The 15,864-nt window shown below is 41.1% G+C and overlaps 1 protein-coding gene and 1 long non-coding RNA gene across 2 annotated transcripts; one reads left to right on the forward strand and one right to left on the reverse strand.

The window, feature by feature from the left end:
- Positions 1-109: 109 nt before the first annotated feature.
- LOC103709772 (peroxidase 21) lies at positions 110-2,904 on the forward strand. The gene is made up of 5 exons (XM_008795275.4): positions 110-213; positions 873-1,021; positions 1,115-1,303; positions 2,099-2,264; positions 2,342-2,904. The coding sequence occupies exons 1-5, from the start codon at positions 144-146 to the stop codon at positions 2,746-2,748; spliced, it is 981 nt and encodes a 326-aa protein (XP_008793497.1). The 5' UTR covers positions 110-143; the 3' UTR covers positions 2,749-2,904.
- On the reverse strand, positions 1,979-14,758 carry LOC103709782. Its single transcript, XR_604514.4, has 4 exons — positions 14,673-14,758; positions 14,411-14,474; positions 2,957-4,172; positions 1,979-2,842 (listed from the first exon to the last, which is right to left on the reverse strand). It is a non-coding gene; the product is annotated as an uncharacterized LOC103709782 (long non-coding RNA).
- Positions 14,759-15,864: the final 1,106 nt, after the last annotated feature.

Consider the following 15,864-nt stretch of genomic DNA (forward strand, 5'->3'; position numbering starts at 1 on the left):
ATCCGGAAGATTGGGTATGCTGAAACTTGAAGCAGAAGCGTGTCTGATTGAATTCCTATTAATTAAGTCTACATATTACTTCGTCCTCCCTATAAGAGGGTAGAAACTGGCTGAGGCTCACGCAATCCCCTCAAGAACCCAGCATGGCCTTCAGACGCGGGCTTGCTACTCTCCTCCTGGTTTCCTTCCTGCTCGGCCTCATCTCCAGCTTTGGTAATGCTTCTTTTTATATCAACTGCTAAAAATCACCGGCTCGCGTGTTTATGTTCATGAAGAGTGCTCGAATCTGCTATGGGATCCTTTACAGCCTTGACCATAGGAATTTCATTCATAATTCATATTGAACGGAATACGTGGCAGGTGCTGACGATGTCATACACACGAATCTCAAGGGGCACTCCTACCTCGTGGCCCGTTCAGCACCTGCCACAAACCCTGATTGCAGGAAATGCTACAACCAGGTCTGAAAAGATACAAATACAGCATGCACCGTATGGCTATGCATCAGCCAATCACAGCCACTTGTTTCTATAAACTCTAATCATCAAGCGCTCATCTCAGTGCATTCTTAGAAAAACGATTTACAATGATTGGCTGCATGTATGGCCACGTGGTGCATGCAGTATAGGATATAATTTCTCTCTGCCATTGGTTTAGAATTCGATGCATGGATGCCGAAGTCCAAATGGAATCACAGGATGCAGCTCGTTCGTAGCAGGATCCATCTGATGAAGGGGTGTGACTGCAGTCTTGGGTCACTTTGTATGCTCACATCTTCACCGTGGCATCTAATGGTGGAGCATGAGGTTCTAATCCCTTGGATTAAGCAAGGATCCAAATTAATACTAATAAATCAGGTAATGGTATTGCAGGGGAGGGTGATCTGAGCCTAAACTACTACTCAGAGAGCTGCCCAAGAGCTGAGGACATAGTCAAGGAAGAGGTAGCGAAGCTGTACCACAAACACGGCAACACTGCTATCTCTTGGGTCAGAAATCTCTTCCATGACTGCATGGTCAAGGTTAGATTCCTTTTCTCTTAGTATTCATTGAAACGTCAGCCATTCTCTTATTTCGAAGCTTCTTCAAAACTTGTATTGTGTTTAATGATGCAGTCCTGTGATGCCTCGCTTCTATTGGAGACGACCAACTCAATAATATCAGAGCAGACCTCCCAGCGGAGCTTCGGCATGAGAAACTTCAAGTACATCACAACGATTAAGGACGCACTCGAGAGGGAGTGCCCTGATACAGTATCTTGTGCTGATGTCGTTGCTCTCTCTGCAAGAGAAGGTGTTCTTTGGGTATGTTTAAACTCTAGATTGGTGACCTCAGCCTTATATGAACCATGGTTTCGCTATTGAGTGTTTTCCTTCTGTTACATCTTCCTTCAGATACAGCTTAAGATGCGTTTGGTTCGTAGGAAGAGGAGAACAAAAAATATGATCAATAAAAAAAATAGAAAAATATTTCATGTTTGCTTGAAATTTTTTAAAAAAAGAGAGAAAAGTAATTTGCCCATAAAAATAACATTTTCACATTATATGAAAAAAAACAATCCATATGAGACAGGAAAAAGTATGTTCCCACAGCTGAAAATTGAAATATTTTTTTTCTAAAAGTACCCTTAAGCTTTTAAATAGAATAGAATAAGAACTTTTCTTTATTAAAGATATAACAGGTATATTATATAGTTTTCTAGAAAAGTATATGCTAAATGAAACATAAGTTACTTCTTAATTTGTCACTTTCTTATTGTCAACCAAATATGTAAAAACTAATTTTTTAAGTATCATATATCCATCAGCTTTCCAATAAAAACCTTTCAATAAGAAAAAAAAATTTCTAAGGCGGGAACAACCCACAAGCTATTTGATAATTCACAAATGCTAAGATTTATTCAACAACCAAAACTCATCTCACTGGCATACTTGTCAGGAAGCCATTGATCGGCGGTTATTACTGTTCCAATTTTTCACTTTCTAAACATAATTTTTGCATATTTATTAATTCTTTCCAGGTTTTGATGCATTTTCTCAATTTCTTTCGAGAGTCAACAACTAATCATGTAACCCTGTACACAAAAAAATTCTTAACAGCTTGGAGGACCATACATTCCCATGAAAACTGGAAGAAGAGATAGCAAGGAAAGCCACGTAGAAATGGTGGAAGACTCTATTCCTAATCACAATGACTCCAGCTCGCTGGTTCTCTCACGATTCCAGTCAGTAGGAATTGATACAGAGGGTACAGTGGCTCTTTTAGGTATGACACCATCTCCATTAGAAAACTAGCAATTCTTCCATCCTCAGAACAATAAAAGGCTACCCTCCTCGTTTCAGGAGCACATTCAGTCGGCCGAGTTCATTGTGTGAACCTTGTTGGTAGACTCTATCCCACAATTGATCCCACAATAGCTCCTGAGTATGGTGAATACCTACGAGTCCGGTGTCCAACACCAAATCCGGATCCAAAGAAGGTATCGTACTCAAGGAACGACCGAGAGACGCCGATGGTGATCGACAACATGTACTACAAGAACTTGTTGAAGCACAGGGGGCTGTTGCTGATAGATCAGCAGCTCGCTTCTGATCCTACAACCTCTTCTTTTGTGGAACTGATGGCAGCTAATAACAGCTACTTCCATGAACGGTTTGCAGGTGCACTTCTCTTGCTATCAGAGAACAATCCACTGACCATCGATCAAGGTGAGATAAGAAAGGACTGCCGGTTTGTCAACGCTGATTGATGGGAGGCATTGCAAACTGCCCGCAAACCTGCTACCTCTTACAGTTTTCATGGAAGGTTCGATCACCTTGTATTTTGATAACTAAATAAGATGACTGTGGGCATAAAAAAGACCAGCCAACAAGATAAGCATTACATCCAAACAACTTAAATTCAATGCAAAGAAAATAAAAATGTGAGTGTGTATTGTTGTAGAACTAAATACCCACACAGAAAGGTAGATTTTGATGGAACATAAAAGTATGCGTTCACATGGTGCACTTTGAATAGAGATCTTGCAGTACACAACCAAAGAAGCTGCAGATTGTGTGTTATACCAATCATCTCCACATAGGGGGGTTCCAGTATCATCTTTTTGGCTGGAGAATGCCTATGGGCATCTTCCACCAAAAACAGAAAGAAAAGGATGCTAGCAGAAAAATAAAGATACCAACAGAATATTAAGCAAGTCTGTGGCCACAGGACAGTAAAACGTGCCATTCATTGTCGACTAATATTTACTTCCACCCTTCAAAACCATAAAAATATTCTGTTCAATTTTACAGCAAGATGTAGCAACAAACAATTGAATGTAATGCATAGCAATAAACAATTAAATGTATTGCATATCTTAAAGAGATGGGGCTATAATATAACCTGAATATTTTCATTAAGAATGGGAGATTAATGTGTGTAAAAATATTTTATTCAACTTTACATCAAGATGTAGTAATAGACAATTGCAGAGCAATAAACAATTAAACATATTGCGGATCTTAGAAAGAGATCCCCAGCTAAAAACTGGTACTATACTGTAACCTGAATATTTTCATAATGAAAGAGAAATTACTATAATTGCATGCGCATGTGCCTGAGCCTAAGTAACATTCCATGCAGGTCCAGGGTTCAAAGACTGGTGATGGTGTTCCCAACGTATTAGAAGAGGGGAGGAGGAGGAGGAGGAGGAGGAGGGCGGGTAGGAGAGTAGGATGGTAATGGTGTGGCATTGCAACAAGCATATAATAATGGCATTCAAGCAAGCAAGCACCAGCTGGAATTGTTTAGTAACTCCAATCTACCTTGAATTTCCAACTAAATATAGCTTATACCAAATCAAATGGTAAACTTTCGAGGTTTCCAAGCTTAACAAAGAACTAGACCTCGACATACAACTAAACTGACAATCAGCACTATGATCAAGATTTCTTGCTAGTTTTGTAGGCACTACTTCTACTCTCCTGGAGCGGAGACCCCTTGCTTAAGCCTTTCCCTCTTCAATTTCTTTTTGGAGACAGGTTTCTTCTTCTTTGGTGGAAGGGTCTTTTCTGCATACCTGTAGAGTGCATAGTTTCCGACAAGGAAAAACAGCACAAGACCACCAACCACAAGTAAGACTACCAGCCCTGGGTTCAACCCTTTTGTTGCCTCCTCCCTGACCAAATTTTCCTGTTGAAAAGAATGATGTCCATCTCATCACAGAATTGAAGGACTAGTAGAAGGAACCAAGAAAAATAGAAGTATTCAAACTGCAGCCACAATTATAATTCACTGTTGAATAAATGAAAAATAAACCACTACTCAGTATTTTTTTTTTTTGAGAGAGAGAGCACTCAGATAAATGAGACTTGAATATGAAAGACTGAAGATCAAACAAAGAAAACAATGAGGATAAGGTACCAAAGGTTCAAAATAAATTTCCTTAACTACATACAAGGTTCACCAGAAACTAAAAGACAATTAAAAAAAAAGGTATAGATATCCAATTTAATTAAAAGTCACAGTAAGATCAGGGGAAGATTCAAAAAAAAATCATAAATGATACTGAAATTTCTTCGACATAGCTGTTACTTCCAAAATGCAACAAAGTTCTTCAAAGCATGAAATATTCAAAGAGTTATTGCACATTAACTAATGGCTTCAACACCACTAATATTGTCCATTCAGAAAACAACCTTTAGATGTAAAGCAAAATGATTCAGCAGTGTTCTAGCTTACAACACCATAACGCAGTCTCATTCTCATGAAAAATGGATATGTGCATAACATGGAAAATTGTGGTCAGCAATCAACTAGCCAAACTAAAAGCATCTATACATGCAGAAATGGGCATTGATAAAATATTGCAATCGAGTTTTTCATTATGGCTGTATTTCAAGTCAGATCTATTAGCCAAGAGGAATTTTGATTGAGATTGGCTTCCGCTTCCACTCCGGCCTCCGCCTCTGCCCCTGTCCTATCCACCACACCTACTCCCTCCCCCCACTGCCATGGTATTATCCTCTGCCCCCTATTCACCCCCCCCCCCCCCAAAAAAAAAAAAAACAAAACCATTGCCCTTGACCAATTTCCACTCCACCAATCTCCCTCCCCCATCTCCTGTCCTCTCCGTCCCATACTTCTGGCCCCACCTCCCTTCGTCCACTGCCTTTGACTTTCCCCTTCCTCCTCCCCTCGCCCCCCCCCCCCCCCCCCCCCCCTCTCCTCTCCCAACCCAACACCGTCAAACAATTTCCCAAAGGCTGGTGGGCCATTCTAGTTGACGGACATGATTATTCAAGATTTCGCTGTGAACATGGTTCAGGTGTGTAGGAAGAGGTCACAAGAGCAATAATCGTAGAAATGCTACCGTATGCTACTATAAATACAGAGTGGGTCATTGTGCAGTTAGGTGCCCTGCCCTCCATTGCCCCCTCAAAAAGGCTTCCTCAACTCCAAGTTTAGCTCCTTCCACTTGATCTTTCACCCCCTACTCTCACCTCTAGGACCATTATCTCCAACAGAATGGAAGACTATCCTTTCCACACCCCAACTGAGTTCAATGCTCAGCTGCTTTCCTTCCTGTAACCCAGGACATGGTGAACAAGGTGGACCAACTCAACAAGACAGCTGCTGCAAACCTCGATTGGGTCGCCACAGGAAGACGTCTCTGAGCAACAGATTGCTGTGGCCATGTCATGTGGACAGACAGAAATGATGTGGACTAGGAAATGAAGAAGCTTGGCAATAGCATCTAAGCCATCAAGTTCCAGGAAATACCTTTTCTCATTAAGAAATCAAGGTACAATATTTATTGAGTTCTTTAGGCTTACCTTCAATCGAAGTATAATCTCCCCAGAACATGCTGGATTAGAACCTCATGGAGAAGATTGTCAGCACTTTTGGGTTAGTGCGTGAGATATATGAAGCATGTGTCTCCAAGGTCCATCTCGATTCCTCTTATTTTACTTGTTATGCGATTAATCTAGAAGATATTCCAGAAGCCATGGATGTTACTTTGGGTGATTATTCTTATAGAGTTAGAGTGCATGTCATTTGCTTCAACTCGGAAGCCCTGGATGCTCCTCCTCTGAGGTCATCTAATGAATGCTCAGACTAGAAATGGAATGGCCCTAGTGAGCTTGATACTCTTATCTTCTCAGGACCCAGACATACCTAGCCAAGGCAGTTCCTCCTCAGGCTCTAGAAGAAATAGCCTCTCTAACCCTCACAAGTCTACCCATAGCCCCTCTAACACTTCCTCTAACTCCAGCAGCACTACCCAGTCGGGCTTTAATGAGTCCTTGGTATTTTCCATTCCGGTTAAAAAACCTATTAAGCATATTCTTAAAAAGCTTTCTTACCATCAAAACGTTACCTTTGAACTAGTTTCCTTCTCCAATCCCTCTGCTGACCTCTCTGTTGAGCCCTCAAGGATGGCTTTAATTCAAATCCCAAACTCTAGCATGTTTTAAGTAAAGGAAACCCTAGCCTTGTTTTAAAGCTCTACCCCCCCCCCCCCCCCCCCCCCCCCCCGGCTTTCTCTATTGATAACCCTAACCTAGTTGCAATCATGAAGCAGACCTATAACTTTCTTGCCCCTACTGCCCCTAGCCTGCTAGCTGCTATCAACCTTGTCATCCCCAGTAATTCCCGCTCCCCTTCCTTGGAGGAGAATGAGCAACATTTGGTTCAGGCTAACCCACGTAAGGTTTTGCCTGCTTGGAAGATGCTTCTGCAGATGAAATTGAAAATGTTACCTTACTGGTCTCTGAATTAAATGTGGGTGACAAAAAACCAATATGGAATGAAGAAAAAGGGTGAGAACTAAGAAAAGACTGCAGGGTAAAGAACTGAGAAGGCAGCAAGGAAAGCGGCCTCCATCACCAAAAAGGCAAGTGCGAAGGACAAAGGGAAGCAAGTGGCCAACAAGGAAGCTCCTGAAGCTTTAGAATCAATTAATGCTCTGCAGAGTTTTGGCGCTGCTTGTGGATTTCTACTGAAATGGCACATCTGTGGAAGATATGGTGGAGCTCATGAATCCACACTGTGGCCCATCAAAGTCAATACTCTCTCCAATCCCCTGACGAAAGCCATTTGGTGGAAATACCAGAATTACTGCTTGCTGTTTCATCTCTATAAACCATGTCTCTATGGTTATGTTTATCTTTTGGATTTGTATTAAGACTTCCATTTTGAGTACCTCAGTAAAGGTTGGGGTTTTGTATTAAGTATTGCTTGTTAAAAGACAATTTCTTCTGTTCTTTGGGTGTTGATGTTAATGTAAAATTGAAAGTTGTTTCATGGAATATATGAGGGCTAGGGCAATCTGAGAAGAAGTGTGTTGTTAAGGACATCATCCTTTAGAGCAAGCTTCCCTTGATGCTGTTGGCTGGGGGGATCCTACATAGTTGGAATAGCAAAATCTTCAACTGTGTAACCTCTTTCACCAAAATGTTTACCATTACAGTTTTCCACTGTGACCTGAGAAGAAACTGCAACTGGGCCTTTATAGTAGTGTATAGGCCATTCACTCAATCTAAAAGGACCCTTCTGGTCAGAGCTGCTTGAGGTTAAGAGCTTTGTAACCCTCCCATGGCTTCTAGGGTAACTTCAGTGCAACCCATGTATTAGTTGAAACAAAAGGCCTGATAGAGCCAAAGCCTTTGCCACCCTAATGTGTTCCACCCTGACTCTTGATCCTCCCCTAAAAGGCTGATTGTATACCTGGTGCAACAAGAGACTCTACCCTTCATTTAACAAGTTAGATAGGTTTCTCCTCTCATAGATAGGGATTTCTTGTTCCCTTCCACTATTTTAAAAGCCTTAGCCAACCCCTACTCTGATCATGCCCCTATCCTCCTGGAAACTAACAAGCTTATTACTCACCCTCATCTTTTTTGATTTGAGAATTTTAGGCTACAGGTCTTGCTTCCACGACTTTGTAAAAACAGCTTGGTCCATTGCCACTTCATTCCCGAATGCCTGCAATCTTGGTCTTCCAAAGTGTATAATCTGAGAGCAGCCTTCAGATGTGGGCTATGCAAATATGGCAGACATAACAAGAGAGAAAGCTGAATTACACAAGAAGATTCAAGAATTGGACAAACTGGAGGAGATTGCTGATCTGAACTGTCATCAGAGGGAATATAGACTCTCCCTACATACCAAACTTAAGGGCATCTTACACCAGGAAGAGATTCTACGATGCTAAAGATCAAGGGTATACCGGTTGAAGGAAGGAGATAGAAACATTGGCCTTTTTTTCACCTGGTGGCAATGGCTTGAAGGACATTCAAGTATAACTCTTTAATCTCCTGGGATGAAATAGAAACCTCCAACCTAGTGTCAATGGAAGCCATCTTGACTACTTCAGAGACATTATAGGCACTTCCTCAACCTTAGTTATGGAGTTAAAAGGTTGGAATGCTCTTCTAGAAGATCGCTCCCAACTATCAGCTTTACTAGAAGCCCCTTTCACTATAGAAGAAATCAAGAAGGCTAACTTTAGCATACCTAATGATAAGGCTCCAAGACCATATGGACACCCTGTCTCATTCCTCAAGATCTTTTGGGATACAATAAAGGAGGGCCTCTTCAAAATCTTTCAAGAAGTTCACTAGGGAACAGCAAAGCTAGATAGATCTAGACTTGGGCATCGGGACGTGCCGGGCCGGCCCGGCCCAGGCCCACCGGGCCCGAGGTCTAAACAGGCCGTGCCGGGCACGGCCCGTTCAGCACAGAACGGAAGCCCGGCCCGGCCCCAGGCCCGTCTATTGGCGGGCCGGGCCGGGCACGGCACGAGACGGGCCGTGCCAGGCACGGCCCGTCTGGAGAGGGGGGAGAAAAATAGCCGTTTCCAACGGCTATTTTGGGAAATTTCCAAATTTGCCCCTCCCAACAGTCCAAAAACGGCTAAATTGAGGGGTATTTTGGGAAAAAAATTTGGGCTTCTATAAATAGCCCTTTCCTCCCTCATTCTCACCACACCAAACCAACTATTCTCTCCTTCTCTACTACTATTATTTCTCTCTTCTAAAGTGCTCTTCTAGCAATTTAATTTTTAGTTTGGATTTAGCAAGTGTTCAAGTGCTACACAAGAGGAGGTTCCTGTTGAGAAGAGAAGGTCACTCCTGTTGAGAGCACAAGAGGAAGCTCAGAATCTCGGCTCTGCCTCTGCCCTCCGACCCTCTACTCAATTCCTCCTTGTAGTTAGTTTTTATTTTTTGAATTCATCAATTTAGATATGTCATCTTTTGAGGAAAGTCAGTTTGGCATTCCTCCTGTTTCTGAGGGAGAAGAAACTAATCCCCAACCCCATGTTCCTAGTTCCTCTAGAACTAGTGAACCGAGTGAAGATCAAACCTCTTCTCGTAAGAGGACTAGTGCTGTATGGAATGAATTTGATAGAGTTATGGTTGATGGAGTCTGGAAAGCTAAATGTAAAAAATGTGCCAAACTTTATAGTTGTAGTAGTAGTGGGGGAACAGGGCATTTAAAAAGACATCAAGAGAGTCATAGGATGCATGATTCTCATGCTCAAACTCAAAGTACCCTTAATATACAAGGGGGATTACTTGTAGGTAATTTTGCATATAATCATGAAAATCAAAGAAAAGCACTTGTAAAATGGATAGTTAAGGATGAATTACCTTTTAGTTTATGTGAATCTTTTAATTTTGAAGAATATGTTCAATTAAACCTACAACCTGCTTACAAAAGAACTAGTAGGCGTACATTTAGAAGAGTAGCTATGACTAACTTTTTAGCAATGAGACAAAGTTTAATTGAAACACTTTCTACTTTAAATGTAAAAATTTCATTAACTTCTGATATTTGGTCAGCATCTGTAGGTAGTAATTGTTTTATTGCCATTACTGCTCATTATATTGATAATGATTGGCAATTAAATAAACGTATTCTTGCTTTTCGTGCTTTTGATTTTCCACATTCTGGGCAACAAATTTCAAATGTCATTTATCAAACTGCATGTTCATATAATATTAATGATAAAATTATGTCTATTACTTTTGATAATGCATCTAATAATAATTCTGCTGTTGCATTATTAAAAGACTCATTGCATCCCATGTTAGATGAAAATTTATTGCATATTAGATGTGCATGTCATATCTTAAATCTTTCTGTTCAAGCTGGCATGGGCATGATTCAAGATGTGATTTCAAAAATTAGAAATGCAGTTTCTTTTATTCATGCTTCAAGATCAAGACTTCAAGAATTTAAGGAACTATGTATAAATCATGGTAAACGTTTTAAAAAATTTAAACTTGATGTAATTACTCGTTGGAACTCAACATATAGCATGATACATGATGCATACCCATATAAAAACTTATTAAGTGCATATATTAATGATCGTGGATTAGGCTTTACATTGACTGAAACTGATTGGAATAAAGGAAAAATTTTGGAAGATTTTTTGCTTAGTTTTTATAATGCTACCAATGTTCTTTCTGGTATTTATTATCCAACTTCATGTTCATTTTTACAACAAGCATATATAATTAGTCAAAAATTTGCAGAACATAGATATGATGATGTTTTAATGCCTATTATTGACCTAATGGAATCTAAATGGAATGAGTATTGGGACAAGATATGTCCTATGCATAACTTAGCTGCTGTATTTGATCCTAGAGTTAAATTAAATGGCGTGCTAATTTTACTTGATGCATACTGTGAAAATATGAATCAAGATCCTGAACCTGCTAAAAATGAGGTAAAACAACTTCTTTATGATATTTATGCTATATATGATGAAAAAATTCGTGGATCTAGATTTTCCGTACAAACCTCTATTTCTTCTTCTAGTAGTTCTCATTCGTCATCTATTTTTTCATTCATTGCACAGAGAAAACACACACATGCTTCAAGTTTATCTTCATCTTCTTCATCTTTAAGTAGTGAACTAGAATTTTATTTACGAAATGATCTTCAGTCTGCATATGATGAAAATCAAATAGAGAATCTAGATGTATTAACTTGGTGGAAGAGTGTTAAAAATCAATATCCTGTTATGTCTGCAATTGCACGCGATATTTTAGCTGTGCCGATGTCCACGGTAGCATCGGAATCCGCTTTTAGTGCAGGTCGGCGTGTTCTTGACGAAAAGAGAAGTAGGATGACGGGCGAAACGGTGGAGATGCTTCTCTGCTTCAAAGATTGGTTGGATGCTGAGGCAAGACTTCAAGATAAAGGTGGACATAATACAACATCCTCTGATGATGATGATACAAACACTACTGAAGAGTGAATACTGATTCACTGAATCACTGATGATTTGTAAGATTTCTTAATTTTTTATAATTGTACATTTTTATTGTATTCTGGAGGTCAGACCAAGGTCCAAACCTCGGCCCTTTCTTATTGTATTCTGGAGGTCAGACCAAGGTCCAAACCTCCCTTCATGTACCATTTTGATTTAAATTAATAAACTGGTAGGGGTCTATGCCAAACCCCCCACCATTAAGGTGGCTTTATATTAATAAATCCTTAGTTTTCAATATTTATTAATTTATTAAAAAAATTTATGAAGCATTAATTTTTATGGAGACGGGCCGTGCCGTGCTTGGCCCGCGGGCCAAGAGAGGGCCATGCCGGCCCAGGCCCGAAGCGGGCCGTGCCGGGCTCGGCCCGCGAGCCAGAAACCCGTGACCCAGCACGGCCCCCTTAAATGGGCCGTGCCAGGCACGGCCCGGTACTGTAGCTAGCGGGCCGTGCCAGGCACGGCCCGCTTCGTGCCGGGCCGTGCCGGACCGTGGGCGGCCCGGCCCAGTGCCCAACTCTAGATAGATCGAATTACTCTGGTTCCAAAGGAGGTAGCCAAGCACCTATCAGAGTTCAGGCCGATCAGTTTACCAAATAGCTCAGACTGCAATCCCTCTTGCCAACACTCATAGATTAGACTCAAACAGCCTTCATCAAGAAACAATGCATACCGAACTATTATCTAAGTGCCTATGGAGTTGTAGCCTAATGTCATAACAACAAGGGTGTCCTTTGTAAGCTTGACTTTGAAAAGGCTTTCGACAAGGTCCAATGGGAATTCATCCTTATAAAAGAGAGGATTTGGACTGAAGTGGATCCGGTCGATCTCTACCATCCTCCACTCTGATAAAACTGCAATCCCTGCTAATGGTGAACCAGAAAACTGGATTCAATATAGAAATGGTCTTTGACAAGGCGATCCACTATCTCTCTATCTATTCATTCTAGGTTCAGATATCCCTACAAGGATTTTGTACAAAGAAAATACATCTAGTTATGTTAAAGGCCTTGGCTTAGATCACAAGAATGAAGGAATCCTCAACCACCAATATGCAGATGACAACATCCTTTTTTGTGAAGCAGATACCTCCCAGATCATCGACCTGAAGTTAATACTAATGAGCTTCCAATTTGCACCAGGATTGAAAATCAATTTTGCTAAGAGATCTCTGCTTTATATGGGTCAGCAACGTGAAAGAGAACAACAACTAGCTGCTGCCATGGGATGCCCTGCAACAACCTTCCCGATCATTTATTTAGGTCTTCGTCTAACTCCCAATGCTCTCACGAAAACCAAGTGATATCCACTGCGAAACAAGTCCAAGCAAAAGTTAGCAAATAGGAAGGGACAACTGCTATCAATGGTGGAACTCACATTGGTAAATTGGGTCCTCATAGCCCTGCCTGTCTTTTATATATCCTTGGATTTTGATTAAAATACATAAGTTGACAAAGAAGCCTTTTATGGTATGGCAAGCCTATTTCTTCTTTAACCCCTACTCTGGTTAATTGGAAGGTAGTGTGCAAGAAAGGGGACTAGGCATCCTCAATCTAGTCAAGTTCAATAGAACTCTCCTTTCTAAATGGCATGGAGACTTTTATCTGATGGAGAACGGCCATGGATAAATCAAATTAAATCAGCATATTACAAAAGATGCAGCCTATTACAACTATGCATGACATGTTGGAATCTAGTTGAGGCTCTACCCAATTAAGAAGGCCAAGAAGAATGACTCCAATAGCAGTGTGGCTGAAGCTGAGGAAACACAGAAAATTGGATGTCTATGGCTTAGTTTAGGACTCTTTCACTTTAGCCCAGACCTGCACTCTATGGCTCAAGAGGAACAGTTGTATCTTCCTTGGCTAAGAATCCACACATCAACAGACCTTTGAAAAAGCTTTAGAGACATTTGCAAGCTGGGAACAGATTAAGCCCAATTGGGTGTCAAGCTGATTCTCACTTCTATTGGATATCCTTATGAGTACTCTGAGAAGTTAGCCTATGTATTGTATTCCTCACTTTGTGGAGGACTTCATGTACTTTCCTTCGTTCTCCTAATGAACATAGGTCGAGCTTTGGCTCTCCCTCATTTCTCAAAAGAAAAAAAAAAAGATTATGATTCATTATTTTGATAACATAGAGAAAGATTTTACATCATTAGATTCAGCAAGGACATAGTACATCAACAACCTTTTCCTAACTAGCTGTTGCTGCGAGTCCTGCTGGTTCCTTGAGAAATTATATAAAGAAAGAAGATGAGCAGGGAAGGTTCCAATCAATGATTATGCATGCAATCACATCACAAGAGAAATATTCGAGATGTCTAGATGTTTTGAAGATTCTTGAATGCCTAAAATGACTGTTCAAAGAAAAAAAAAGCCTGCACCAATTCACAACCTGGGCAACGCTCAAGAAACTTAACTCTATGATGTGCACATGATGACGAGGGTAAAAAGATAAACCTCCAATGAAATGCACCTTGCAAACTATTCCAATAGTTCTAAAATTAATAAATTCATAATACTTCCTTAAATTGCAAGCACATGATTAATAAGTAGACAGAGCATACCGTCCCACAAAATCCACCTTTAGCCGCAGAGGACAGCTAAAAAAAAGAACTTGAAATAGCTAAAGACAACACCTTCGAGGAAAATAATGCATGGGTAAGATCAATCTAGCCAAGAGGGTCAGAAGAATAACGATGATTAACTGTAAAGATTAACAATAACTAGGTGAAACAGAGGATTAGACTATAACCAATGGGAATGAGAGCCAATTGAGAATATATTGGTGCAAAAGAGAAATTAAAACGGGTCCCACGTCTAAATTTTACTGTTAAGATGATGAAAATGCAGGAGTAATTTGTGCGAAAACCATATGACGAAGTCAAGAAAGCTTCGATCATCTAATGGTAGATTATTTTTTTTTGAAAAGAAAAAGTTTATCTCGGTAATTTTAAATTAGATCAGCTCTAGAACGGCAACAGCTCATTCTGGAAGGAACAATATGAAAGAACATGGATTCTTTATAACGAATTACAACTGGATCGGAAAAGATGGCTCAAGATCGAGCACGGATCGATCCACGCGAAGAGTTTAGATAAGGAAAAGAATGAAAGAAAGCAGATCAGCACTCGTACCGCTCTACCAGAGAACTGCTCGCCCATGGCGCGAGATCCCACCACGCCGCCCTCGATCCCTTCGCTGCCACCCGATTTGGAAACAAAATTCTTCAGAAATCAGTAAATACTCCGTGAAAAGATTAGGTCAAAAAAAGCGCAAAAGAACCAGCTCGAAATAAAGAAAAAAGAATCGGCGATCCGGACGTCCTCCGATCCTCGAATGAAGATGGATTAAAAACCTAAAGAGATGATGGACGGGAAAATAAGGAGAGGAAGTAACCTTTAGCACCAGATCTCTCCCCAGTGCACGCGTGCTTTCTTCGATGTTTTCAAAATTTCCAGGTCTCCACTTATTGAGCTAATACGGTGGGCGGGACACCGTGTCCAACTCGCACACGGTCCGACGGTTCGGGTCGGGTCGGGTCCAATGTATCCATGCTGTCCAATGCTTGGTGCCTGAATTTGAATCCGTGGGTAGCAAATGTATATTGACTCGCCCAAAATTTTGAGTTGATGGTTTCAAATGGACATGTAAATCTGACTCGCTTTTAGTTCCTGCACAAAACTTGCCTATGGTAATATTATCCAAATATATATAACTGGTAGCCTTAGGGGCAGAGCTCAGAGCAGCATAAAAGAACTCCATCTTCACAAGACAAGTGTTGAGAGCTTAAAGCATCCTCGAGGACTCAGCTACGGTAGTTGAGTGGACACGGCCGAGGAACGGAGGAGAGATGGACACCCCTTGCTGTGTGATATCTGTCGGCTAACGCGCGAATGCAGCGCCTTTCAGGCCGTGTTTGTATACCGAGAAATGAATAGGGATGCTGACTATGTCGTCGCTTTTGCTACTCAACACTTCAAAGATGTCCTCTGAACATGTTATGTAACTGTTTCTCCACTCCTGTGTCATATTTTCTTCCTTGGCTTTGTTGGTTGCCTCATGCTAGGTTAGCCTGAATAGTTGTTGTACCATAAAAAAAACACCACCCAGTTTTTTTTTTTTTTTTGCTAAAGAAAAGGGGAAGAGGGGAGGAAGGGACAAACCCACCCCCGCGTAGCAGCCCCCACTGGGCCCCCACCCTGCCCGGAGAATGTTCGATGCAGACAGAAAAGATCGTATATTGGGCATTCCGGCCGGTTTTACTCATTCCCTCCCCTATGGGCCCAACTCGGATACCCCTTTGGGCTCCAGCACGAACCCTCCGTGTGAGTACATCACACCTGGCACCACCGAGGCTACCAGTGGACTAGTAGCCTTTCCAAACCCCGTGTCCGATCAGGGAACATCCGGTCTCCATAATTTAATCGACGCCCATGCATTTCGAACTTGAAACCACTTGATTATAAGTAAAGCTCCGTTTCACTGAGCTACCATCCGGTTTAGATGGGAACAAGCTATCACCATGATACAATTTTTTGTTAGTTGCATATGTGTCTCTGACACTTATGCCTTAAAGTATCCCCTGAAA

Source organism: Phoenix dactylifera, chromosome 3 (assembly GCF_009389715.1).
Source record: "Phoenix dactylifera cultivar Barhee BC4 chromosome 3, palm_55x_up_171113_PBpolish2nd_filt_p, whole genome shotgun sequence".
NCBI lineage: Eukaryota > Viridiplantae > Streptophyta > Magnoliopsida > Arecales > Arecaceae > Phoenix > Phoenix dactylifera.